The 27,804-nt window shown below is 40.8% G+C and overlaps 1 protein-coding gene across 3 annotated transcripts in view; it reads right to left on the bottom strand.

The window, feature by feature from the left end:
- DOCK8 (dedicator of cytokinesis 8) overlaps positions 1 to 27,804 on the bottom strand; it is a 220,581-nt gene that overhangs the window by 109,346 nt on the left and 83,431 nt on the right. For all 3 annotated transcript variants that reach the window (XM_060199742.1, XM_060199743.1, XM_060199744.1), the window contains exon 13: positions 27,398 to 27,560. In XM_060199742.1, coding sequence (XP_060055725.1) covers positions 27,398 to 27,560 — 163 coding nt within the window. The remainder of the gene's footprint in view (positions 1 to 27,397; positions 27,561 to 27,804) is intronic.

Raw genomic sequence — 27,804 nt, 5'->3', positions numbered from 1 at the left:
CTTGCTCAGCCACTCATCTGTTGTTGGACACCTGGGTTGCTTCCAGGTTTTGGCTATTACAAATTGTGCTGCCAAGAACATATGTGTACACAGATCTTTTTGGATGGATATGTTGGATTCTTTAGGATATATCCCCAGAAGAGGAATTGCAGAATCCAATTACAAAGAAGACTAAGGCAAGTATAAACCTATGGGACTACATCAAATTAAAAAGCTTCTTCACAGCAAAAGAAACCACTACCCAAATCAAGAGACCCCTCACAGAATGGGAGAAGATCTTTACATGCCATACATCAGACAAGAGTTTAATAACCAACATATATAAAGAGCTTGCCAAACTCAACAACAAGACAACAAATAACCCCATCCAAAAATGGGGGGAGGACTTGGACAGAATATTCACCACAGAAGAGATCCAAAAAGCTGAGAAACACATGAAAAAATGCTCCAAGTCTCTGATTGTCAGAGAAATGCAAATAAAGACAACAACGAGATACCACTTCACTCCTATGAGAATGTCATACATCAGAAAAGGTAACAGCAGCAAATGCTGGAGAGGGTGTGGGGTCAAAGGAACCCTCCTACACTGCTGGTGGGAATGTAAATTGGTCCAACCTCTGTGGAGAACAGTCTGGAGAACTCTCCGAAGGCTAGAAATAGACCTACCCTATGATCCAAAATGTCTTTTTATAGACCCAATGTGATTTTGTCCATGGGAATTTATCTGATCTTCCCACTCATCATTTTTCCACCATGACTTTTTCTCAAGGTCTAGAATGTTCTAGATTCAATTCTACTTCACGGTTTTTACAGCTTCCCTTTCTCTGCCTGCAAGAGACTCCTGACGTTTGCCAAATGACAATTTCATTTCACCCTCTGGGTTTCAGCTCATGACATATCTGCAGAGATCCTGTCTACCATCCCATTTAATGGATTCAGGCTACTTTCATACACAAAGACTCTTTTTTTAATCATAAGATTACCAAATACACATACAATCATAAAAAGTAATTTGTGATTATGAAAACAATAAAATTAATTTTTTCCAATCTTGAACAGCTGAAAAGTATACAGAATAAAATAGACATTGCAGGTCACCATTATCCACTAGGAACAGCATATATTCTACCAGTCATTTCCCCCTATACACTAGACATTTTTATGTTTACATATATTATATATACAAAGCTTTAACTTATGCTGGTATCACTTAAGACTTAATTATAGCCATTTTCCCAGTGTGAATAAATATTCATAATGAACAAGATTTGAAGAGTTACATGCTTACTCCAAATTATGAATGTGCCATAACTTACACGAGTTTCCAAAAATAAATGTTAACATTATTTGCCCATTAGGTTCACTTATAAAGCTGGGATAAGATTTTGCCTGTCTACAATGTAATGTGCTTTAGAAAGAATCTTTTCAAGTTCTCTATCGCTCAGTTTCTTCAACTCAAGATTAACTGAAAAGACACCAATCAAGCTTTCTTTCTGTTGGGTTTGAAGACATAATTAGCCAGGCTTTACAAAAATGCTTTGAAGTAGCTGGATAAAAGGGGCTTTTCGAATCTCACAGTCCTAGCCCTGCCAGACTGGATCAGCAAGTTAACTATCACCAGGCTCCTCTCCTACATCCCAAGATGGGCAGGGGCACCGCACCACCCACTAGCCCGTACATTCTCCAATAAGGACCAGCAAGTCTGCACACTGCTTGCAAGGGTGTTGCATATACTTGAGCCCACACATCAGGGCTGGCACTCAGAACCCTGCATCAAAGAAGCATACAGCTGGAGGGAAACTTCAGAGAACATAATCCCACATTCCTCGCTACAGGTGAGGAAACAGATTTCTAGGAGGATCAATAACTTTGCCTTAAAATATACGGACAATAACAAACACTTTTTTTTAGAAGATGTATTTTCCACTCTCACATTTTTCATTGACAAGAATGTTAAATAGCATGTTATTTTTTATTCATTCATTTATTAGATAGACATCGAGAGAAACTGAGATGGATGGGGGAGATAGAAAGAGGCACACCTGCAGCATTGCTTCACCTCTTGTGAAGCTTCTCACCCCTGCAGGTGGGGACTGGGGACTTGAACCTGGGTCTTTGTGCATGGGAACACATGTGCTCAAGCAAGTGTGCCACTGCCCATCCCCCTAAATAATAGGCTTTGTTAAACCTGTCTACTTTAAAAAAAAAAAATGGACATAAGGCAATAATGTTTCTTCTTGGGAGGAAAGATGTGCCTAAATGGAGCTCATACCAGATACAAACCCTTATTAACAAACTGGTAGAGAGGTTCCTACATTTTTATATGGTACATTAAAGACCTCATACTGATTAAAGAAAAATCTAGAGGAGTTGGGTGGTAGCACAGCAGGTTAAGTGCAGGTGGCAAATAGCACAAGGACCAGAGTAAGGATCCCAGTTTGAGCCCCCAGCTCCCCACCTGCAGGAGAGTTGCTTCACAGGCGGTAAAGCATGTCTGCAGGTGTCTATCTTTCTCTCCCCCTCTCTGTCTTCCCCTCCTCTCTCCATTTCTCTCTGTCCTATCCAACAATGATAACACCAATAACAGCAACAGTAAAACAACAAGAGCAACAAAAGGGAATAAATAAGTAAATAAATAAATATTTGTTTATAAATATTTATAAAATAGAAAAATCAAGTAATTGAGTTACTGAATAGTTTCCACAACCAAAACAGGCATCACTTATTATGGCAAAGTTTTTCTAAGATTTTCATTTTTTGTTTGTATAAACAAAAAATGATTTTTTCAGATACATACATCAGACATTTGGTATTCATCAGTGATATTTTTTTTCCCAGAAGAACTGTCAAGGACCTTAAGATATATTCTGGGTGGGGCCACCTAGTTGAGTGTACACATTACCATGCACAAGGACCTGGGTTCAAACCCCAAACTCCTGCATGGAGCCACACCACAGACACTGTTAGGGATGGACTTGCGTATAGTGCTGATGAGAGGAGGCAGTCTAGGTGGGGCCACAAGCAGTGAAGCAGTGCTGTGGGTGTCTCTTTCATTCTCTCCCTACCATCTTTCTGAGTTTTTCTTCATCTCTATAAAAACAAAAAGGAAAGGAAGGAAGGAGAAAAAGAGAGTGAGGGGGAGAGAGAGAAAGGAAGGAAGAGAGGAAGGGAGGAAGGGAGGAAAAAAGAATAGAACAACAAAAGGGTGTCAGGAGTGGTAGATTTGTTGTGCAGGCACTAAGTTCCATCAATAACCCTGATGGGGAGGTGGGGCTACAGAGCAGCAGCAGTTGTGTTTCTTTCCTCTCCTCTCCTGGGTCAACTAGGAATACCAAAGGAGACCACCTGGGACCGAACAAGACAGGACTAGAATGACTTCAGGAAACCACCAAATCACTGGTGAGTACAAATATGTGTGGCTCGTGGACAGAGAGGAGCCTAGGGAGTGATTAAGTGGCTGGTAACAGTCTGGCAGTTTACCAATGGAGACACCACCTCCAGTCTGTTTCACCAAAAAAAGACAGTTGAAGGGAGGAGAGGACTCCCCTAAGACACACAAAATGCAACTGTGAGTCTCCATTGTTACTGCTCTCAGAATCTGGAGCAGCAGCAGGAAGGCCCTGTGCTGACAACAGGGGACAGAGAACTAATCAGGAAACTCAGGAGAAGATCTTAACCTCGGTGGCCTAGTGATGGGGCTGTGAGAGTCTCTTTTAATAGCCACTGGATTATCTCTGCCCCATCCTGCTTTATCTCTTGTTCAGGAGTCAGTGATCAAGGTAGGAAGCCTACTTATAGTTTAAAAGCCCTAAGGCTCCCATAGCCTACAGAGAAGAAAAAGAACAAAAGAGGCTTTTAAGCCACTGGGCTCCAAATCAGGGATTAAAATACTATTGAAACAACTGTCAAATTCCAGAACTGTGAACCCTTTAATTACCATACTTAGACACAAGTCAGTCCAGGCAAGAGTGATCAGTAATTTGAAAAAGTACTGAGAGAGGGACCTCATAACATACTATATAAAATGCTTAAACCAACAAGAAGAAATATTGGAGAAATGAACCAGGGCATGAGTCCAGCTAAAAGCCCCCCAAAGGGTGAAGCACAAAATAATGAGGTCAACATCCAAACACTAGTTAAGGAAATAGTCACAGGAGTGAGTAAAGAGTTTGAAAGAATTGTCATCAGAAATACAGAAACAACAAATGACACTCTGGAAGAAAACAATAATTATCTCAAGGTTATTAGAGAGCTGAAAGCTGAAATAGCTGAGTTAAGATCACAACTAGCTGAACAAGCTAAAACAGTATCAGAACAGGGTAACAAAATAGATGAACTCCAGAAAACAGTACAGGGGAGAGATAATAGAATAAATGATGCTGAAGACAGAATTAACAAGATCGAGGATGAGTTAAAGCCAACTAAAAAAGAAGAGATCTCAAAAAGAGATTAAGAGATACTGAAAAAAACAAGAGAGACCTATGGGATAACTTTAAAGAAATAATAAAAGTAGGGAGTCAGAGAGCAGTGCAGCAGGTTATGCACAGGTGGTGCAAAGTACAAGGACTGGTGTAAGGATCTTGGTTTGAACCCCCAGCTATCTAAGTAAAGGGTAGTTGTCTCAAAGGTGGTGCAGCAGGATGCAGGTGTCTATCTTTCTCTCCCCCTCTCTGTCTTCCCCTCCTCTCTCCATTTCTCTCTGTCTTATACAATAACAAAAACATCAATAAAAACAACAATAATAACCACAACAATGATAAAACAACAAGGGCAACAAAAGGAGAAAAAAATAGCCTCCAGGAGTAGTGAATTCATGGTGCAGGCAATGAGCCCCAGCGATAACCCTGGAGGCAAATAAAGAAAAAATATATGCATTATTGGCTTACCAGAGGAAGAAAGAGTGGGAGGGGAAGAAAGCATTCTTCAGGACATAATAGCTGAGAACTTCTCTAGTCTAGACAACATCAAAGACATAAAGGCTCAAGAAGCCCAGAGGCTCCCAAACAGAATTAACCCAGACATAAAGACACCAAGACACATTATCTTTAGAATGGAAAGGAATAAGGATAAAGAAAGGATCCTGAAGGCTGCAAGAGAAAAACAAAGAGTCACCTACAGAGGAAAACCCTTAAGATTAGCAGCAGACTTTTCCACAAAAACACTACAGGCCAGAAGGGAATGGCAAGATATCTATTGAGTGCTCAATGAGAAAGGCTTTCAACTAATACTACTGTATCCTGCTAGACTGTCATTCAGACTAGATGGAGGCATCAAAACCTTCTCAGACAAGCATCAGTTGAAAGAATCAACTATCACCAAGCCTGCCCTAAAAGAAAAAGAAAAAAACAGAAAGGTCTCCTATAAATAATCAGACCACCATAAATATGCCATATATCAGAACACTAGAAAAATCTACAAGAAGGGCATTAAAATATCTTCAATCTTTGATATCAATAAATGTCAATGGCATGAATATACCTATTAATAGGCACAGAGTAGGAATATGGATCAGAAAACACAACCCAACAATATGCTGTCTACAGAAAACCCACCTAACTGAACAAGATAAACACAGACTCAAAGTGTAAAAATGGAAAACTATCATCAGGCCAATGGCCCACAAAAAAGGGCAGGAACAGCTATTCACATATCTGACATGACAGACTTTAAAATTAATAAAATTTAAAAGTTGGGCAGGGACACTACTTAATGCTCAGTGGATCAATCACGAGGACTAAACAATTATTAACATCTATGCACCCAATGAGAAGCCATCTAAATACATCAAATATGTACTGAAAGAGCTACAGCAATATATTACAGCAACACAGTCATAGTAGGGGACTTCAACACCCCACTCGCTCAACTTGACAGGTCATCCAGGTACAAAATCAATAAGAAATGAGGGAGCTAAATGAGGACATAGATAAACTAGAAATATTGGACATTTTCAGAGTCATTCATCTCAAGAAACTGGAATACACATTTTACTAATTCTATTCCACATGGGTCATTCTCAAGGATAGACCATATGTTAGGCCACAAAGACAGCATCAGCAAATTCAAGAGCATTGAAATCATCCCAAGCATCTTCTCAGACTACAGTGGAATTAAACTAACAATTAACAATCAACAAAACATTAGTAAGAGTCATAAAGTGTGAAAGCTCAACAGTACACTACTTAACAACTACTGGGTCAAAGAGGAAATCAAGGAAGAAATAAAAATGTTTCAAGAGTTCAATAAAATGAAAATGAAGACACAAGCTATCAAAATATTTGGGACACAGCTAAGGCAGTACTGACAGGGAAGTTCATAGCCACAGAAGCACACATTAGGAAACAAAAAAAGCACAAATAAGCAGCCTGATTGCACATCTTAAAGACCTAGAAGAAGAAGAACAAAGGAACCCTAAAGCAACCAGAAGGACAGAAATCACTAAAGTTAGGGGAGAAATCAATAACACTGAAAATAAGAAAACCATACAAAAGATCAACAAAAGTAAATGTTGGTTCTTCAAAAGAGTGAACAAAACCTTTAGCCAGATTCACAAAACAAAAAATGGAGAAGACCCAAATAAATTGGATACTAAATGAAAGAGGAGATATCACAACAGATACTGCAGAAATTCAACATATCATGCAAGGCTTCTATGAACAACTATATGTCTCCAAGCTAGAGAACCTGGAAGAAATGAATGATTTCCTAGAGACCTACCAAGTTCCAAAATTAAGTAAAGAGGAATAGGATAACATGAACAGGCCCATCACAGCTATGAAATTGAAACAGTTATCAAAAATCTTCCCCAAAATAAAAGTCCTGGACCAGATGGTATTACAAATAAATTCTACAAAACCTTCAAAGAAGAACTAATACCTCTACTTTTAAAAGTCTTCCAGAAGATTGAAGACACTGGAATATTCCCTGCCAGCTTCTATGAAGCCAACATCACCCTGATACCAAAAGCAGACAGGGACATAACCAAAAAAGAAAACTACAGACCAATATCTCTGATGAACATAGATGCTAAAATATTGAACAAAATTCTAGCCAACCAGATACAGCAGTATATTAAAAAGATTGTTCATCATTTCCAAGTGGGGTTTATTCCAGGGATGCAAGGTGGGTTTAATATATGTAAATCAATCAGAAAGACCCACAACATCAAAAAAACAAGACCAAAAAACACATGGTCATATCCATAGATGCAGAGAAAGCCTTTGACAAAATCCAACATCCCTTTATGATCAAAATACTACAATAAATGGGAATAGATGGAAAATTGCTGAAGATAGTGGAGTCTATATATAGCAAACCTACAGCCAACATCATACTCAGTGGTGAAAAATTGGAAACATTTCCCCTCAGATCAGGTACTAGACAGGGATGCCAACTATTGCCATTATTATTCAATATAGTGTTGGAAGTTCTTGCCATAGCAATCAGGCAGGAGCAAGGAATTAAAGGCATACAGATTGGAAGAGAAGAATTCAAACTCTCCCTATTTGCAGATGGCATGATAGTATACATAGAAAATCCTAAGGAATCCAGCAAGAAGCTTTTGTAAATCATCAGGCAATACAGTAAGGTTTCAGGCTACAAAATTAACATTCAAAAGTCAGTGGCATTCCTCTATGCAAACACTAAGTTAGAAGAAGTTGAAATCCAGAAATCAATTCCTTTTACTATAGCAACAAAAAACAATAAAATGTCTAGGAATAAACCTAACCAAAGAAGTGAAAGACTTGTATAATGAAAATTATGAGTCACTACTCAAAGAAATTGAAAAAGACACAAAGAAGTGGAAAGATATTACGAGTTCATGGGTTGGAAGAATTAACATCATCAAAATGAATATATTACCCAGAGCCATATACAAATTTAATGCTATCCCCATCAAGATCCCAACCACATTTTTTAGGAGAATAGAACAAATGCTACAAATGTTTATCTGGAACCAGAAAAGACCTAGAATTGCCAAAACAATCTTGAGAAGAAAGAACAGAACTGGAGTCATCACACTCCCATATCTCAAATTGTATTATAGGGCCATTGTCACCAAAACTGCTTGGTACTGGAACATGAATAGACACACTGACCAGTGGAATAGAATTGAGAGCCCAGAAGTAAGCTTCCCCACACCTATGGGCATCTACTCTTTGGCAAAGGTGCCCAGACTATTAAATGGGGAAAGCAGAGTCTCTTCAACAAATGGTGTTGGAAAAAATGGGTTGAAACATACAGAAGAATGAAACTGAACCACTACATTTCACCAAATACAAAAGTAAATTCCAAGTGGATCAAGGACTTGAATGTTAGACTATCAGATACTTAGAGGAAAATATTGGTAGAAATCTTTTACGCAGAAATTTTAAAGACATCTTCAATGAAATGAATCCAATTACATAGAAGACTAAGGCAAGCATAAACCTATAGGACTACATCAAATTAAAAAGCTTCTGCAGAGCAAAAGAAACCAATACCAAACAAAGAGACCCTCACTGAATGGCAGATGATCTTTACATGCCATAATATTTAGGGAATTGTGAGGATACAGTAGAGCTTGACAGGACCCCCCCCCCCCCATTGAAAAGTGAGGGCCTGAGGAGCATGACCAATCCTATCAATCTCTCTCTACTAAGACAGCAAGGAAAGACAGGGCCTACAGGCTCTGCCCCGCCTATCAACCTCCCTGCCTCACAATAGCCCACTCCCTTATTATCTACATAATCATTGTTTTGCCTGAAAGTCCCCTCCCTACTTTCCCACCCATTCCATTCCTTTGATCATATCTGATCTATCTTCTCTCTGCCCTCAGGACCCTGCTCTGGCTGCTGGTTATTGATAACCTTGCTTTCTTGTTCCTTTAACTGATTAAACCTCTTGCTCAATAATTACTGGAAAACTCCTGACCCTCCTCCAGACCCTTTGCCTCCGTACCATATATGGTATACACATGTCACTTCTTCCTGTGACCCCTTGTAAGCCCTGGTTTGCTGTTCAATAAACGGACTTTGTGCACAACACATTCCCCTGGTGATCCCTGTTACTTCTCTTGCTACTTACACAGGGAAAGACCCGGCCACTCACTCCTGCTGCCCTGGGACATTTCTTCTAGGACATTTCTTCTGGTGTGCAACAGAGTGGGTAAGCTCTAAAGTTTTTGCCTGTGAAGAGGCTTCCCCACCAAAGAGTCCGAATACATCAGACAAGAGGCTAATAACCAAAATATATAAAGAGCTTGCCAAACTCAACAACAAGAAAACAGATGACCTCCATCCAAAAATTGGGAGAGGACATGGACACAATATTCACCACAGAAGAGATCCAAAAGGCCAAGAAACACATGAAAATTGCTCCAAATCTTTGATTGTCAGAGAAATGCAAATAAAGACAACAATGAGATACCACTTCACTCCTGTGAGAATGTCATACATCAGAAAAGGTAACAGCAGCAAATGCTGGAGAGGTTATGGGGGTCAAAGGAACCATCCTACACTGTTGGTGGGAATGGCAATTGGTCCAACCTCTGTGGAGAACAGTCTGGAGAACTCTCAGAAGGCTAGAAATAGACCTACCTATGACCCTGCAATTCCTCTCCTGGGGATATATCCTAAGCAACCCATCACACCATCCAAAAAGATCTGTGTACACATATGTTCTTAGCAGCACAATTTGTAATAGCCAAAACCTGGAAGCAACCCAGGTGTCCAACAACAGATGAGTGGCTGAGCAAGTTGTGGTCTATATACACAATGGAATACTACTCAGCTACAAAAAATGGTGACTTCACCATTTTCAGCCGATCTTGGATGGACCTTGAAAAATTCATGTTAAGTTAGAAACAGAAGGATGAATATGGGATGATCTCACTCTCAGGCAGAGGTTGAAAACAAGATCAGAAGAGAAAACACAAGTAGAATCTGAACTGGAATTGGCATATTGCACCAAAGTAAAAGACTCTGGGATGGGGGGGGGGGGGATATAGGTCCAAAAAGGATGACAGAGGACTTAGTGGTGGTTGTATTGTTATATGGAAAACTGGGAAATGTTATACATGTACAAACTATTATATTTACTGTCAAATGTAAAACATTAATTCTATAGCAAAGAAATTTTTTAAAAAGGGAGTCAGGAGATAGTGCAGTGGGTTAAGTGCACATGGCACAGAGCACAGGGGCAGGCGTCAGGATCCCGGTTCGAGCCCCCGCTCCCCACCTGCAGGAGGTCACTTCGCAAGTGGTGTAGCAAGTCTACAGGTGTCTATCTTTCTCTCCTCCTCTCTGTCTTCTCCTCCTCTCTCCATTTCTCTCTGTCCTATTCAATAAAAACAACAACAGCTATGGCAACAATAACAACTACAACAAGCACAACAACAAGGGCAACAAAATGGGAAAAACAGCCTCCAGGAGCAGAGAATTTGTGGTGTAGGCACTGAGCCCCAGCAATAATCCTGGAGGCAAATAAATAAATAAATAAATAAAAACAAATAGTAACCCTGATGGAAAAAATAGGAGCGGGGGAGAGGAAGGGGGAGAATAAGTAGGTAGGTTGTTTCTGGGTATTAACCTCACCCAGTCTAGATTGATTCCTCTTTCCATATTTTCCTCCCCACCCCTATTTTATACTCTATCACATAATCTCCTTAAATTTAAAAGCTTATAAAGAAAAGCATAAAAATAAAACATTTGCCACGTTCATGACATTCCATGGCCTAATCCTTTTACTTGTGTTGATTCTTATTTCTAGTGCTTCGGGTTACATCAAAACACACACACACACACACACACACACACACACACACACACGCACACACACACACACACAGGCATCAGTGAAAAGTGGGACAAAGCCCCCTAGTTTTAGAGGTGAAGACAATGTTCTATGTTTAGAAACCCTGTACCATAAAAAAAAAAAAAAAAAAAAGGAGCAGTGTGGAGTATGACTGCTGTTCTGGGAGTCCACAGGGCCTCCAGCCTGGGAAATGACAGGAGATTAGAAGAGGCAGGCTCTGTCAGAACTGTAGCTCTCCCCTTAGTAACCTCTGTGGTCATGGGCAGGCCAGGTTGCAGTGTTTTGTATAAATGCTGATACTGTATTCTGAACTCTGGGGACCACTTTCTCCAGTCACCACAAAAAGCAAATGGAATTAAGAAGTCAGGAACAAAAATGTTACGAAACTGTTTAGACACAATACAGCAATGATACAATGTTCTTTCCTCATCTTTCCTTACTAGTTTACATACAATTTGTGAATACCAGATGTGGTGACTTCACATAGAACAACCATTATTACTGCTATTGGTTTTGTACACAGACAAATTGAATATTTCTAGTGCTCACATCTGCAGAATAGCTTTGCATGACTTCAGCTTCTTCTTTCTATAAGACAGATGAAAGTTCCCCTTATGTGAAAGTTGGAGAAAAAACATTCCTCCTGTTAAAGTAGGACCTCAAATTGGGGCAAAAAGAATGCTACCTTTTAGACACAGGTGAAGGCACTTAAGCTTTCTTAAAAACCTTAATGTGCGTAAGAGAAGTCCAATTAGTTTCCAATGGCAAGAGACCCAGAGGGAAAGTCATGATGTTTACAATCTTAGGTTTTATCCAGCTCATATTCTCCTTGAAAAAGAACAACAAATACACAAGCACTTGAAACCTGCTGAGGAAAACTAGCATCTTGAAGGAAAAAATAAATTGTATGTGCACAGAAGTCTTGGGAGATGGCACTGTGGATAAAGTATTGGACTCTCAGGTATAAGGTTCCAAGTTTGATTCCCAGCATTGTACATTGTATATGCCAGAGTGATGCTCTGGTTTCTCTCTCTCTCTCTCTCTTTTTCTCTCTCCCTCATAAATACTTCAAAAATAAAAATATCTTCCTCCAACCTTACTTGAAACATTTCTAACCTTTTTAACTTGAAACATTTTAATAAAATATCTTGTTGACCTGAAATTTTTACCAATTAAGATTTCGCCATATGTTGTTTTGAAGCACTGCCAGTTTTAAGATACTAAGTGGTTCACATGCCATTCACTCAGACTTTAGCGTGAATGGTATTGATTAGCTTCTCCCCTCCTCCCAAAGAGACTGGGTTTATGGGGTATTGAGTGTGAGTGCATAAAAGATGTAAAAAAGAAGGCTGGACAAACGTGAACCATCAGGCATTGCTTCTGAGAAGATCAGAAAGGCTACAGTATCAACAAGAGTTGAAGGGAGGGGCAGGGGAAAGTAACCAAACCAAATAATCTCTATGAGTCTGCAAGACAGCTCACTGGGATAGTGCACCTGCTTTGCCATGAATATGGCTGGATCAAGCTTGGCTTTCACTGCACTGAAGAAAGCTTCAGTGTTGAGGTGTCTTAAACTCACTCTCATCTGAAAAAAATTGGCCTGGAGTGGAGACACCTTGGCTATGACAGAAAAAAATAAAAATATGCCAGAAGGTCAGATGTTGGAACAACCAGTTGAGAACACACATTACCAAGCATAAGGACCTGGGTTAAAGTCCTCTGTCTCTACCTGCAGACAGGAAGCTTCACAAGGACGAAGCAGAGTTTCAAGTATCTCTCTGTCTCTATCTGCCCCTCTCCTCTCAATTTCTCTCTGTCCTACCAAATAATAATAAATAAGTAATAAAAAAGTATTCCAGAGTTTTTCCTGAAACTCTCTTAAACTTGACACTGACAATAGCCAGCACTGTGCAAATTTGTGTTTTCACTGCAGCCAGTGAAACACCATGTACAATGTTCCCCAGACACAATAAGAACTCTGTGGGAATCAATAAGTGTTCAGAAATGTAGCAATGACTTAGTAAATGACTCCCCAGATGAGTTTGCAACTCTCAGAGGTCCCTGTGCCTATTTGTGGATGCTGAGTGTGTGGCTATTTGGAGACTATGTGGAGAAAGACAGCAGCAGATGGAGTCAGAATTGACAATGATAAATATAAACTCCTAGACAGGCCTGGAGCAGAGGTGGATGGGGGATTCAGACACAGGGCTCTGAAGCAGATTGCCTCAGAGTTCAACATGATGCTGGACAACAGGGCTTCAGACTTGTCCTATCAGACCATTCTTTTCTATTGCCATCAGGGTTATTGCTGGGGCCCAGTGGCAACACTCCAAATCTATCACCACAGCAGCCATTTTATTTTTATTTCTTCCTTTTTTTTTTTTCTTCTATTTTTATTTGATAGTTCAGAGAGAAACTGAGAGGGAAGGGGAGATAGAGAAGGAGAAAGATAGATACCTGCAGACCTGCTTTACCACTTGTGAAGCTTCCCCCCCCCCCACAGGTGGGAAAGGAGGACTTGAACCTGGGTCCTTGCACATGCTAATGTGTGCATTAAACTAGGTGTGTTATCACCTCTCTTCCCTTTCAGACTATTCTTTGTGGCAACTACTAGGAACCATGATACAATGGGAAGGTGATTCTTTCAGGGCATAAGAGCCTAGACAAAGATCCACTTTGTTTTTAAATGTGATCTTTCCTCTTGGACCTGAGTTGGAACTAAATAACACTTAGCTTGAACACCCATACCCCAGAGCAGCAGCCAACAACATGCTCTCTTTTTCTGTCTAAGACAAGGAGAAGTGATGTCTATAGCATTATCTCACTCAGCCCTCCAAATAGTATGAGGGTAGGGACATTTCTTGTGGGCCTGTCACACTGGTGTGAGTTTGGAAAGTGAGAACCTTCTCCTCTTTCTTTTCCCTTTGAAAGTGTCCTAGGGGAATGGGTGGTGACGCACTCAGTTAAGCACTTATCTCACTACATGCAACATTCTGGGTTTAAGCTCCTGCTTGCTACCTGCAGGGAGGAAGCTTCATGAGTAGTGAAGCAGGTCTGCATATGTCTGTATTTCTCTCTTCCCTGTCAAATAAAGTTGAAAGGGAGAGAGAGAGAGAGAGGGAGAGGGAGAGGAAGAAATGGCTGCCGGGATTGGTGGATTCTTAGTGCCAGCACTGAGCCTCAGTGATAACCTAGGTGGGAAAAAAAAGTCTCCTACACCTAGCAGTGGTCTCACCCTGGGAAAAATGTTGATGCATCCACTGACTTAACAGTAATGAGCCTACTGTGTGTTAGACACTGAACTGGGTGTGGAAGAGACAAGGAGTGAGTATATTTCTTTGGAGGCAAACCCAGTCTCCCAGAAGACACCAGAAGTAAGTAGCTGCAGACACACCGATACGCAGAAAGACTTTGTTTTACAGCTACCTCAAGATCTTTGAAAGTTCTTCTACCTCAAAAATCCAGAAAAGTCTTCCTCTCATCAAGTACTACAAGTTGGTCATTTTTATAGAGGCAGTTGGGAACATCAGGACAATTTTTTTTTCTGCCACCTGGGTTACTACTGGTGTTTGCTGCCAGCACTAAAAATCCACTTATCCTAGCAGCCATTTTTTTCTATTTTTTTTAATATTTATTTTATTTATTTATTCCCTTTTGTTGCCCTTGTTGTTTTATTGTTGTAGTTATTATTGTTGTTGTCGTCGTTGTTGGATAGGACAGAGAGAAATGGAGAGAGGAGGGGAAGACAGAGAGGAGAGAAAGATAGACACCTGCAGACCTGCTTCACTGCCTGTGAAGCGACTCCCCTGCAGGTGGGGAGCCGGGGTTGGAACTGGGATCCTTATGCTGGTCCTTGTGCTTTGCGCCACCTGCGCTTAACCCGCTGCGCTACAGCCCGACTCCCCTCTATTTTTTTTTATTGGATAGGACAGAGTGAAACTGATAGCAGAGAGGGAGATAGAGAAGGAGAGGGACAGAGAGACACCTGCAAACCTGCTTTACCATTTGTGAAACTTCTCCCTGCAAGTGGGGAACAGGGGCTCAAACCCAGGTCCTTCCACATGGTAACAGGTATGCCATAGCCCAGCTCCCAATTTTGTTTCTTACTAGAGCTGTTGTTTCTCCCCCCAACTGCAATACTGTCTTCTCCAGCCTCCATCAAGGCACCTAACAGTACCAGAAACATCAAGAATCATAATGCAAGCATGTTCATGAACATTTCTAATTTCTTTTTTAAAAAAATATTTATTTATTTATTCCCTTTTGTTACCCTTGTTGTTTTATTGTAGTTATTATTGTTATTGATGTCATTGTTGCTGGATAGGATAGAGAGACATGGAGAGAGGAGGGGAAGATAGAGAGGGGGAGAGAAAGACAGAAAACCTGTAGACCTGCTTCACCTCCTGTGAAGTGATTCCCCCCACAGGTGGGGAGCCAGGGGCTCGAACTGGGATCCTTACGCTGGTCCTTGCGCTTTGCGCCACCTGCGCTTAACTCGATGCGCTATCGCCAGAGTCCTGAACATTTCTAATTTCTATAGTTTTTTTTTTTAATGTGGGTAGGGGAAAATGTGGGTAAGGAACTAATAAAAGGTTCTGCCCAGGGTGGGGGATAAACAGTATAATGGTTATGCAAAGAGACTCTAATGTCTGAGGCTCCAAAGTCCCAGGTTCAACCCCCTACACCACCATGAGCCAGAGCTGAGCAGTGCTGTCGTGTGTGTGTGTGTGTGTGTGTGTGTGTGTGTGTGTGTGTGTGTGTGTGTGTGCGTGTGTGTATTTTAAAAAGGTTCTGCCCCAAAACAAACAGGGGTGGTGGGGGAGAGTCAGATTCTGCAACAGCTAAACTGGAACTTTTCTGGCATTTTTTTTTCCAGCTGGAAGATTAGATTTGGGAAACTATTTACAAAGTCTGGAAAATATGTGCTCCTTGTGCCCTTAAAAGAACAAGCAGGTTGGTTCATGTTAGTCTGCCACACAGCAATTCTATCTGGAGGCCTTTGAAAAATGCAGCCCAGTCCAGATATGGCTTTGAAATGGTATTTTAAAATGTGAGTTTTAGGTCATTTACAAACATTTTTTAAATGTTTGCTTTGTTTTTTACTCAGGGGAGTCTTTCATTAAAAAAATTTTGATCAGAGGTTGGGGGTAGGGACACAGGCATTTGGTGGTAGAAATGGTGTTAAACTATAGTCCTATTAACTTATAATCTATAAATCACTATTTTTTTCAATATGTCAGGGGAAAAAATAGATAGAATGTCTTGAAGTTGGTTTTTTTTCTTTTTTTTTTTTTGCCTCCAGTTGCTGGGGTTCACTGCTGGTAGTAGCACAAATCCACCGAAGGTAGACATTCCCCTCATGCCTCCATTTTATTGGATAGACCAGAGAGAAATTGAGAGGGGAAGGAGAGCTAGGGAGAGAGAAAGATAGGCACCTGTAGACTTCTTCACTACTCATGGAGCTTTCCCATTGCAGGTGAGTAGTCGGGGTTTGAACCAGGGTCCTTGCGCTTACTATTATGCGCACTTAACTGAGTGCTCCACCATCCAGACCCTCTTGAGTTCTTTAAATGTCTAGATTTCAGTTCTGAAAGTTCTGACTATTTCTTTATATAAGCACTTAATGTTTCAAATTTGTAAACTGACCGAATTCTGCTATTGGACTTAATTTTTTTTTCCCAATACTAAGTTGCATTCAATCTTAGACCAGGCAGGTCAGAAAGAATCAACTGGTCCTGTCAGTATCTAAGATACAGTTATTTACAAATAGCATTAAATGGCATCAATCATGGTAATGTCATGCATGGTACAGTAAATCCTAACCATGGGATTTTCAAAGTAAAACAAGTTTCCACATAACTTGGTTAAAATGATAATAATTATCTATTGCCTTCTTAAACTCTAAGACTGCAAGGAACCTTCCCCATTCTCTTTAAAATCCATATTTCTCCCTATCCTGGAACCTCTGGGACTTTGCTTGTATTTCTTGATTCTTCTCTTCTTCATCTCCTACCCTGTGATACTGCTTCTGCTGACCTCTACTAAACCAATGCAACCGGTACCTCCATGACACATTTCACTTCACACTACAGCCAAGCGTGAGATATAAACCTTCCAATTCCAATAATCTTTCCAACACATGGGGCTACCCAGCTCCATTTCAAATAGCGCACTCCCTGATAAGCAGCATATACAGACATTCATTTATAATGATGCACATCTGAAGCACAACTTATACTGCAGTGTTACTTGAATAAAAATGTATTCAGTCCTTCTCTTCATGGTTGTACTTTACTTTGTGCTGTGGGCAATCTTGCAGGGGCACACTCTCATCTAGACCCATCTACCCAAGGTCTCTAAAGGTAGTATTTTTTCCCTGGGCATCCCAACTCCTGCTGAGCGGGGCCAAGGGCAGCCTATCTGAGGCCTTGAATATCCATTAAGACAGAGCTTTTAAAAATGGGGAAATAGGGGCTGGGCGGTAGAGAAGCAGGTTAAGAGCAGATGGCGGGAAGCGCAAGGATGGGCATAAGGATCCCAGTTCAAGCCTCTGGTACCTCACCTGCAGGGAGGTCCCTTCAAAAGTGGTGAAGCAGGTCTGCAAGTGTCTATCTTTCTCTCTCCCTCTCTGTCTCCCCTTTCTCTCTTGATTTCTCTCTGTCCTATCCAGCAACAACGAAAGCAATAACAACAACAATAATAAAAACAACTATAAAAAACAAGGACAACAAGGGGGGGGAGGTAGCCTCCAGGAACGGTGGATTCATAGTGCAGGCACTGAGCCCCAGCAATAACTCTGGAGGCAAAAAAGGGGGGGGGGGTGTTAATTACAAGTTTTGTTGGAAAAGGGACTCTGTCACCCTGTTGGTGAGAATATAAACAATGCAGCCCCTTGGGAAAACAGTATGGAGAGTCCTTAAGCAAATACAAGTGGAATTACGTTATAATCTAGCAATATCACTCAGGCATTTATCCAAAGGACATGTAATCACTAATTTAAAAGAACATATGCACACCTATGTTCATAGCTACATTTTTCATAATAGCTAAACAGTGGAAACAGCCTAAATACCCATCGACAGATGACTGGATAAGGGATATATCCTCCATAGAATACAACTCCGCAATCAAAATATCATTTTGGGAATCAGGCAGTAGCGCAGCGGGTTAAGTGCAGGTGTCGGAAAATGCAAGGACCGGTGTAAGGATCCCGGTTCAAGCCCTCGGCTCCCCACCTGCAGGGGAATCGCTTCACAGGCAGTAAAGCAGGTCTGCAGGTGTCTATCTTTCTCTCTCCCCCTCTGCCTTCCCTCCTCTCTCCATTTCTCTCTGTCCTATCTAACAACCACAACATCAATAACAACAACAGAAATAACTACAACAATAAAACAACAAGGGCAACAAAAGGGAATAAATAAATAAATTATAAAAAATATATATCATTTAAAAAATGATATTGTGTGGTCTGGGAAATGGCTCAGTGGATAAGTCATTGGACTCTCAAGCATGAAATCCCGAGTTCAATCCCTGGCAACACATGTACCAGAGTGCTGTCTGGTTCTTTCTCCCTCCTCCTATCTTTCTTATTAATAACAAATAAAATATTTTTTAAATGATATTGGGTCATTTGGGACAAAATGGATGGAGCTGGAGGTGATTATGCCCAGCGAAGTAAATTAAAAAATGAAAGACAATAACCAGATGATTTCATTCATATGTGGACTCTAGATAACTGAAACACATGAACTTGCAAAAAACAAACCAGAAACAAATAGTCTCTAAGACTTTGTAAAAACTATGGTGTGTGTGATCTGGGAGGTGGTGCAATGGATAAACCACTCAACTCTCAAGCATGAGGTCCTGGGTTCAACCCCTGGCAGCACATGTACCAGTGTGACCTCTGGTTCTTTCTCTTCTCCTATCATTCTCATTAATAAATAAATAAAATATTAAAAAAAATAAAAACTATGGTGGTAAAGTTGGGGTAGGGCACAGAACTTTGGTAGTTGGTGTTAACTATACCCTGTAATCATACAATCCTGTAAACCACTACTAGTCATAATTAGGAAGAGGAGAAGGAGGAAGAAGAGGGGAAAGAGATAGGGAGGGGTGTTGGAATCTCTACTTTAGAAGTGGCAGAACATTCCATGGGAAGAGTAGATGAATGCTGATCCTTGGGACATCTTATAAAGTACATAAGAAAGTCAGGACTTTTTAAGAACAAAAGAACTAAAAAGTAGAGAAGATTTTTTCCCCTCACACCTAGATGGTAAAAGAAGTAAGAGAGAGCAATTCTCTGAAGGAAACTTCATCATAATACAAGCCACTTCAAAGAACTAATTTTAAAATGATAGTTTAAAAAGCTAACAAGTTTAGAATCAAAGATAGAAGACTATGAATTTTTGGAGGCCCCCTTTAATCTCGCAAATTACTGCTCATTGTAATCAAACACAGGCCCAGATCTGCCTCACACTCATCCACATTTCCCTGCTGCATGTGCCTCCACCCACATTACACTACAAAAGAACTTAAAAACAGGGTTTTTCATGAACCTTCCTGCTGAATTCTATGGAAGGGATCTATGGGAGTAAAATGACATTTACAACGCCAGGGCTATCTTTCAGACAGCTGTCTACTGGCAGTAGTAGTAAAGTATAGTGGACTCAGAAGGAATGAGGATAAAGAAAAGAAATGAAGACTAGGAGGCAGTGCAGGAGGGCCCGGGGTTTAAGCACTCAGTCCCCACTTGCAATGGGGCACTGAGTGCTTCATGAGGGGAAGAGCAGTGTTGCAGGTGTCTCTCTTTCTTATCTAGCTCTCCCTACCCTCTCATTTATTCTTTCCTATCAAGTAAAAAGAAAAGAGAAAGCAAAAACAACAAAAATAAAATAAAACAAAAAGGAAAAAATGTTATAGAATTAATAATATCAGAATATATAAAACCTGCTTACCACCACTTAATTAGTCTCACTCACATGTGTTCAGTTTTACATGTGAGCCTGATTTGTGCATGTGTAAATAAATGTAGTAAGCAATTCTCTCCTCCCTCAAAAATGTATTTCTACACTACTGGTTATATTCTTCTGGAGTTCTAAGGTCATGACTTTTGTTTGTTTTGCAAAAAACAAACAGTTACCTCTTAGAACACTGGAATACATTTGGAAATTTTTGGTTCTACATTTCAAAGTCAAAATGTAAAGAGAGGGAGAAGGAGAGGGAGAGGGAGAGGGAGAGGGAGAGGGAGAGGGAGAGGGAGAGGGAGAGGGAGAGGGAGAGGGAGAGGGAGAGGGAGAGGGAGAGGGAGAGGGAGAGGGAGAGGGAGAGGCTGATTCCTAGAATCCATGGGCTTTTGAATCTAGAAAGTAGGCCAATAGTGCCCTCAAGTGGCTGTATGTTGCACTGGACGAGTAGCTGGTAATGCAGCAATTGTTGGCAATGTTAGGTAACTAACTGGCTCCCATTTGTTCAGAAAGAAGCATGGTTTCCTCAGATGTGACCATGAGCTATAAGCTCAGATAAGCTCAGATCAATAGGGACTTAGATGATACACAGGCTCTGGCACTAAATACAAATATGTATTTACATATGGGCCTTGGAGCAGGTAGATGGAGGTAAACAGTTAATGTTAGTCACAAAATTCTTTTTTATAAGAATGGAAGCTACTCCCTTCCCCAGTCTAGCCCCTTTCTCTACTCTGACACCATTATCTCAGACAATATTCTCATCTAACCTCCCGTTAGCTACCAAACTCAAGCAAAACTACTATTGTCGTATGCTCCAGGAACATGCCTAAAATGGTTTTCCTAGCTCTCTTCTACCCTAAAATGCCTAATCTCATCTGCTCTGATGCTACTTTCTGGTTCCTGTTCATTAACCATCTTGTCTCAACTTAGATCATGCCACCTTCCAGACACTAGGCCGCAGATGGTTAGATGAGAATATTGTCTGAGAGAATGGTGTCAGAGTGGAGAAAGGGGCTAGAAAGTTGGATTGGGGAAGGGAGTAGCTCCCAATCTTATAAAAAATAATTCTATAAGGAGAGGATGGGGGCCCAAGTCCCTTTGGTGGAATAGGATGATGGTTTGGCAGGGGATGAAATATACTGACACTTATCTTAGGGAAATGTGGAAATGTACCCTGTGACAACAAAAGTTCCGTAATTTAACATTTCCTCAATGAGGTGATCTTGAAATTGAAATATACATAATGTCAGTATATGTGTGAATGGCTATATAGCATTTTTCGTTGTCACATCTTTTGTACTATCCAAAGGTTGGCAACATTTTAGACACCCATCACTATGGGATTACATTACTTACGGCTCATCCATACAAGGATGCTGAATGCACCAATGGGACAAGGGAGGTAGTCCACCCAGTCGAGCACATTACTTTACAATGTAGGAGAACCTGGGTTCAAGTCCCGGGAAGCACATGGGAGCACCATGCACAGGGGAAGTTTCATGAGCCATGGAGCAGTGCTGTGATTTCTCTCTCTCTCTCTCTCTCTCCCCCTTTTCCTCTCCCCACCCTGGCCTAATATTGAAAAGAAAAACAAGAGTCCACCAAAAACAGTGGGATTAGTGTAGCATGCAAAAATTCCCAGTAACAAAAAAAAAAAGGAAAGTCTATTCACTGTACTAGATCTATATTAGATTCACATCAGCTTGTATGTTTATCTGATGCCATTCTTTTTGCCACCACCCCACCCCACACACACACTATGAAACTGCACCGTGAAGCTAGAGACACATCCCCATCAACCCAGATGGCAGGCAGGCTCTGAGAATGCAGACTTTGTGCTGACAAGGAGGAGGCCTGAAAACCCATTTAACAAGTTGTGTTCTCAGCACTCAGAGCCATCCACAGCAAGTCTGATGATTGCACACAAATCCCTCAGAGCTTCTGGGGCTAGGATGAGAGAGGAAGCTATACTTGATGTGGCTTTCTGTAATGTAATCACCAGTTAATGGGGCCACTGTGAGGAGCTTAACAAGCTCATTACAAGCTCAGTGCCTGTGATCTCCATGTTCACTCCCTGGCAGGCACAAGATGAAATGCCCTTAGAGGTCTCACCCTAGACTGCACTGTCTTCCTTCTCCCCACACCAGAAACCAGCTGGCATCTCGTTACCAGCTGCTCAGTCATGTGGAAAATAAGTCAAGAGGTGGTTCAGACACATCCCTGGGCTAACAACTACACTTTTCTCAATCTGGGGACACATACACACTACCAGGCTCACACTGGGATGATCCTGTGTTGTGTCAACCTAAGTTTTCCAGCTTTTCTCTCTGCACAAGTACTGGCCTCCTTTGAGTCCGTTTCAGGGAGCACCTCTAGCTCCTTCTCTCTAGCCCAGAGAGAGAGCCCCTGCATTACAGATGACCAGGCCCTTGGCACGGGGGTATTGGCCAGTCCCAGCACTAAAACTTCCGGTTCTAGAAATTCAGCTCCTCTCTCAGAGTGTGGGGTTGTTTTATGAGTGAGCAATCTCCACAGTGTACAGGGGTGTTTTTGAAATCTGGTATGGTTCTCCAATAAAGCTACTACTTGAGGGGGCTGGGAAGTTGTGCCCCTGTTGAACACACACACTACCATGCACAAGGACCTGGGTTTGAGCCTCCACTCCCCACCTGCAGGGGAAGCTTGTCTCTCTCTCTCTTTTTTTTTTTTTTTTTGCACCAGGGTTATTGGTAGGGTTTGGTGCCTGCACTATGAGTCTACCACTCCTGGCAGTCACTTTTCCCTTTTATTTTTTTTCCTTTCTATTTTTTTTTTTAATTTGACAGGATCGAGAAAATTGAGAGAGGAGGGGAGTCAGAGAGGAGGAGAGAAAGATAGACTCCTACAAACCTGCTCACCTCTCCTGGAGCAGACCCCCTATAGGTGGGGAGTAGGGGCTCAAACCTGGGTTCTTTTGTATGATGACATATGCACTTAACCAGGTGTGCCACCTGGGTACCCAGCCCCTTTCTTTTTCCCTCTCTATTTCCATCTTCCCTCTCAATTTCTTGCTGTCCTATCAAATAAAGTAAAGGGGGGAGCAGGGAAATGGCTGCCGGGAGCAGTTGATTTGTAGTGCCTATACTGAGTCCCAATGATAACCCTTGTGGCAATTTAAAAAAAAATGAAAGAGAGAAAGGGTAAGAAAAGGGTTTCTCTTTAACTTGATAGTTGTAACCAGTAGAGTGCATATATTACCATGAGTGAGGAACCGGGTTTAAGCCCTCTCACTTAAGAACCCAGAATGTCTGACTCCGAACCTCATTCTGGCCAGAAATCTGTCATATAGCAGCTGCCTCCACCTCTGGAAACTCTGCAGCTTGTGTTAAAACTACCACACCGGAAGTTTGAATCCTGGCTTTGTCACTATAGGCATTTCACACTTGGCTCAGTAGATATAACTGCCACCAAATTCCAGGTAGTTCACATTTTCTTAAGTCAAGCCACATTTCAAGCTCATGCAGTTAATCTTCTATAAAACAAAGAATTATCTCTACATTTATGTGTTCCATAAATCTCCAGTTACTTTGATTTGATGTTCTTGAGGGCATACAGCTGTGATCAGGACCAAGCCATGCAAATAGAGCATTATTCGACATGCCAAACCCTGAGGATGGTGTCCAAAATCTCATTCAGTCAGAGGAAAATTCTTCTAAAAGAAACAGGGCCTGCTATTCCTTACTGGGATGAGAAAACACTTGGGAGAGTTAAGACTTTACACCAATTCTGTTATATACACCAGAAAATAAATATGTTTAAACAAAGTTGCTTAAAAAGAGATTTTTGGGGAGTCAGGCTATAGCACAGTGAGTTAAGTGCAGGTGGTGCAAAGCGCAAGAACGGGTATAAGGATCCCGGTTCAAGCCCTGACTCCCCACCTGCAGGGGAGTCACTTCACAGGCAGTGAAGCAGGTCTGCAGGTGCCTCTCTTTCTCTCCACCTCACTGTCTTCCTCCTCTTCTCTCCATTTCTCTCTGTCCTATCCAACAATGATGACATCAATAATAACTACAACGATAAAACAACAAGGGTAACAAAAGGGAATAAATACATAAAAAAGAGAGATTTTTGACTTGGGGGTGGAAGTTGAGATAGGAAAGTCTAGCAATTACAAGTATTTTAAAGAAAAGAAAGGAGAGAAGAGTGACAGAAATGAGAAGACTACGTCTCCGACAGCAAATTGAAGTCAACACCAATTTTACCTAAGGTTTAAACCTGACCCAATTATTCCATTTCCATTTAATGAAATGGGAAGGGAAGTGTAGGCAAGCAGAGAATCAACATAAGACCCAGTTACTCTCAAAATTACTACAAAGTATGCAATCCTTAAAAATTAACAGCACATGAGAGCTGGATAAAAGGCTCTCTTGGCATGTTTTATATAGTGAGATTCTGAACCAAGTCCAATTACCTTTCCTTCCTTAAACAAGTTATCAAATACGGCAGAGCCTGGGAACTAAAAGAAGACACAACTAAGCCTGTCATTCCCAAGAGCAAAGACCTGGCTTTTCATGGATGGCCCTGGCATTGCTACCTTGTACAGAACAACTAAAGAATACTCACTTTGCCCCTGTGGGTCCATTTCTCATGATGCCAAGTTGGGGCCCAAGTAATCTGTTCAAATTTGCCCTTCTCTGCATGCCTAAATATCTGAATCATTCTGCGTGCTACTAATGCATTCAAAGTCCTGCAGAGATGTAATTAAAGGAAAATGTCTGCAGTCAGAAGCAGAGAGAGTTGTAGATGCCTCCCAGGAGTGATTAAAAAGATCGGTAAGTTGAACAATGATAGAATTCACTGGGTACAAGCATTTTTTCCCCCAGTGACAGGATAGGGTTTCTAAAAAACCACAAACACAGCATCCATAAACAGACATTTTCATTCTCTCTAGGGACTGAAGAACTAAAACTACTTACTGGATTTTAGAAATGTTTTCTAGAAGGCAGACTAGGCTGAGTTTGTACATAAAAAGAATAGAAAAACAAGGGGCCAGGTGGTGGCACACCTGGTTGAGCATTTGTATTACAATGCTCAAGGACCCAGGTTCGAGCCCCTGGTCCCCACCTTCAGGGGAAAAGCTTTGCAAGTGGTGAAGCAGTGCTGCAGGTGGCTCTTGGCCTCTCTCCTTCTCTATCACCCTCTTCCCTCTTGATTTCAATTTATTGTCTCTATCCAATAAATAAAGATAACAGAATTTAAAAAAAAGAAAAAAAAAGCTGCATCATAAAGGGAGTGGTACAGGCATATTTCAACCATATTCAAAGAGGCTCATTTCTGATTGGATGGATGGTTATCTGTATTTCTCACTGTGATTTTTTTGTACCTTGGCAAACCACTCACTTATCTGCATCTGGGAATGTGGGAGAGGGTTAGATTAGATGGGTTTCTGAAATTTTACTGCAATTCATTCCCACAAATAGACATTGGTTAGGTTGGAGAAGTATGGGTGAAGATCTGGGAATTTAGAACTCTCTCACACTGATGAAAAAAAAAAACACACACAAAACTTCAAATGTTACAATCTGGGGAAAAACAAACTGGTAGTGTGAATAAGAATATGTACACGGTTTGTAGCCTAGTAATTCCCTTTCCCTTAGGCAAACATCCACCACTAGGTACAGAGAGAAAAGGATAAAAAATTCCCATCACACAGTATTTAGAAACTCCCCAAATTGAAAATAAAATTATCAATAGAAAATAAATAAATAAGAATTGACCTTTTAACACAAAGGCCACTGTATTATTACACTGTATAATAATACAGTAAAAAACTATCAATATTAATCTTTCTAAAATGCAGGCAATTATAGAATTCCTGCTGAGTGAACTTTTGGAAATACGAGTAAACAAAAAAAAATGACTGAATGTAACATGTTGAATTGATCAAATTCATATGTCCACAGTAATGCTCAAATATAAAAGAAAAACTCAGGGCCAGGTGGTGACAAACACCTGGTGCAAGAACTCAGATTCAAGCCCCCAATCCCTGCCTTTAGGAGGCAAGCAACAAGTGGTGAAGCAGGGCTATAGGTGTCTCTTTTTCTCCCCTTCTCTCTCCTCCCTCCCCTCAGTTTTTCTCTATTCTAATAATAAATAATAACAAAAATAAATCAAATAAAAAAGAAAAGAAAAACTTACTCCACTGATTAAAAAGCACAGTACATGTGAGTGTCAAGCCATTTACGTATATTTTAAACGAATAAAAAATGATACTATCTGGGGTTTGTGTGTATCCATGGTGCTAGTGAATGAACTTCATGCCTTGTTCATGTATGATACTGCTAAGTACCCTCCTGGGACCAACCTTTTCATTTTTATTGAGAGAAAAGAGAAATGGGGAGAAAGAATCAGAGAGAAAAGAGAAATATCACAGCACCAATCCACCATCCATGGAGCTCCATGGAGCTCAAACATAAGGCCTCATGCTTAGTTCAGGTACAGCAACACTGGCCATTCCCTGTTGTGCTGTTATAGTATTATTCTTTACATTAAAAAAAAAAAGTCTTTAAAAATGCAAGTATTGCGCTAAGGCAAGGACCAGCATAAGAATCCTGGTTCAAGCCCCGGCTCCCACCTGCAGGGGAGTCGCTTCACAGGCAGTGAAGCAGGTCTGCAGGTGTCTTTCTCTCCTCTTCTCTGTCTTCCCCTCTTCTCTCCATTTCTCTCTGTCCTATCCAACAACGACAACAATAATAACTAAAAAAAAAAAAAAAAAAAGCAAGTATTTAAGTAGGGACATCTGTGAAAATCTATGTTGACAAGCTCTCTCCCAGCCCCTGTGTGAAAGGCCTCCAAGAAACAGAGAGGCAGTCCAACCTTTGGGTCCCTCCTTGTCTGGTTCCATGTTGTCCAATATGGTAACCACCAGCCATGTGTCATTAAATTAATTTAAATTTAAATTAACTGATGTTGAACAAAATTACAGTTTAAGATTTTCCATGGCACTAGTCACATTTCAAATAACCACATGCAGCTAAACTATTATAAGCAGCACATCTGTGGGACAATCCCATCATTGCTATAAACTCTATGGAAGAATTCTGACCTCATGTTACCAAAGCTATTGTTTAGAAAATCATAATATTTCTTTTAATATGTCCTTCTGCACCTGGGAAAACCCAGGTGATCCAGAGGAACATTCTTTCGTCTCTGGAAGGAACATAACCATTGTAATCCTAAATTCCAATGGCAACTGACAGAAACAGCATTTCACAGGAAGACTATATTAGACAGACTATATTTATTATTTAATACTTTTATTTATTTATTTTGCATAGAGATATAAAGAAATTGAGAGGGGTGGGGGAGACACAGAGAGAGAGAGACCTGCAACCCTGTTTCATCTCTTGTGAAGCTTCCCCCTTGCAGGTGATCAGAGATAAATGGGGATTCCTTTACTCTACTGTGCTCTACTGGGTACACCACTACCCAGCCCCTGACTACATTCAGAAAGCGATCTAGCAGTTATCTACAGTTTTATAAATACTGTCTTTTGTTTTCCCCCAAAGTAGGAAGACGGGCTGAAAGGAAAATGCAAAAAAAGCATTCAACAACCAAATGTCTACATGTAGCCTTGAAACTTTTCTCATTTTGCTTCTTACCTGTACACAGTATGAGGAACGTAGACCTCCCTGATTGGGAATTCCAGAATCTCTTTGTGTGGACGTGTTCGGTTCTCAGGAAAGGGATTCACTGGCAGCATCTCAGGAGTCAGACAGCAACTGAGCACCTCTGGAGCTGTGGAAATCTCCAGTCTGAGCAAGCCTAGAGGGGAAGAACAGACTGCTTCTAGGAGGGGAACACTGTCCTGTGACGGGGAACACTGTCCTGTGACCGGGAACTCAAAGAAGATTGCCCTATATTATTAAAAATCAGGCTAAGAATGGGTTGAATTTAGGAACTGAGAGTTACTTTTCTATAGTTAGAAAAAAAAAGGGGATTTCATGACAACTTTCAGAACTGAGTTTCCAAAAATTAAAAAACAAAACAAAACATGAAATTAAAAAAA

Source organism: Erinaceus europaeus, chromosome 10 (assembly GCF_950295315.1).
Source record: "Erinaceus europaeus chromosome 10, mEriEur2.1, whole genome shotgun sequence".
Classification (NCBI taxonomy): Eukaryota; Metazoa; Chordata; class Mammalia; order Eulipotyphla; family Erinaceidae; genus Erinaceus; species Erinaceus europaeus.
The sequence above is the reverse complement of the archived record's forward strand: the minus strand, read 5'-3'. Positions and strand labels throughout refer to the sequence as shown.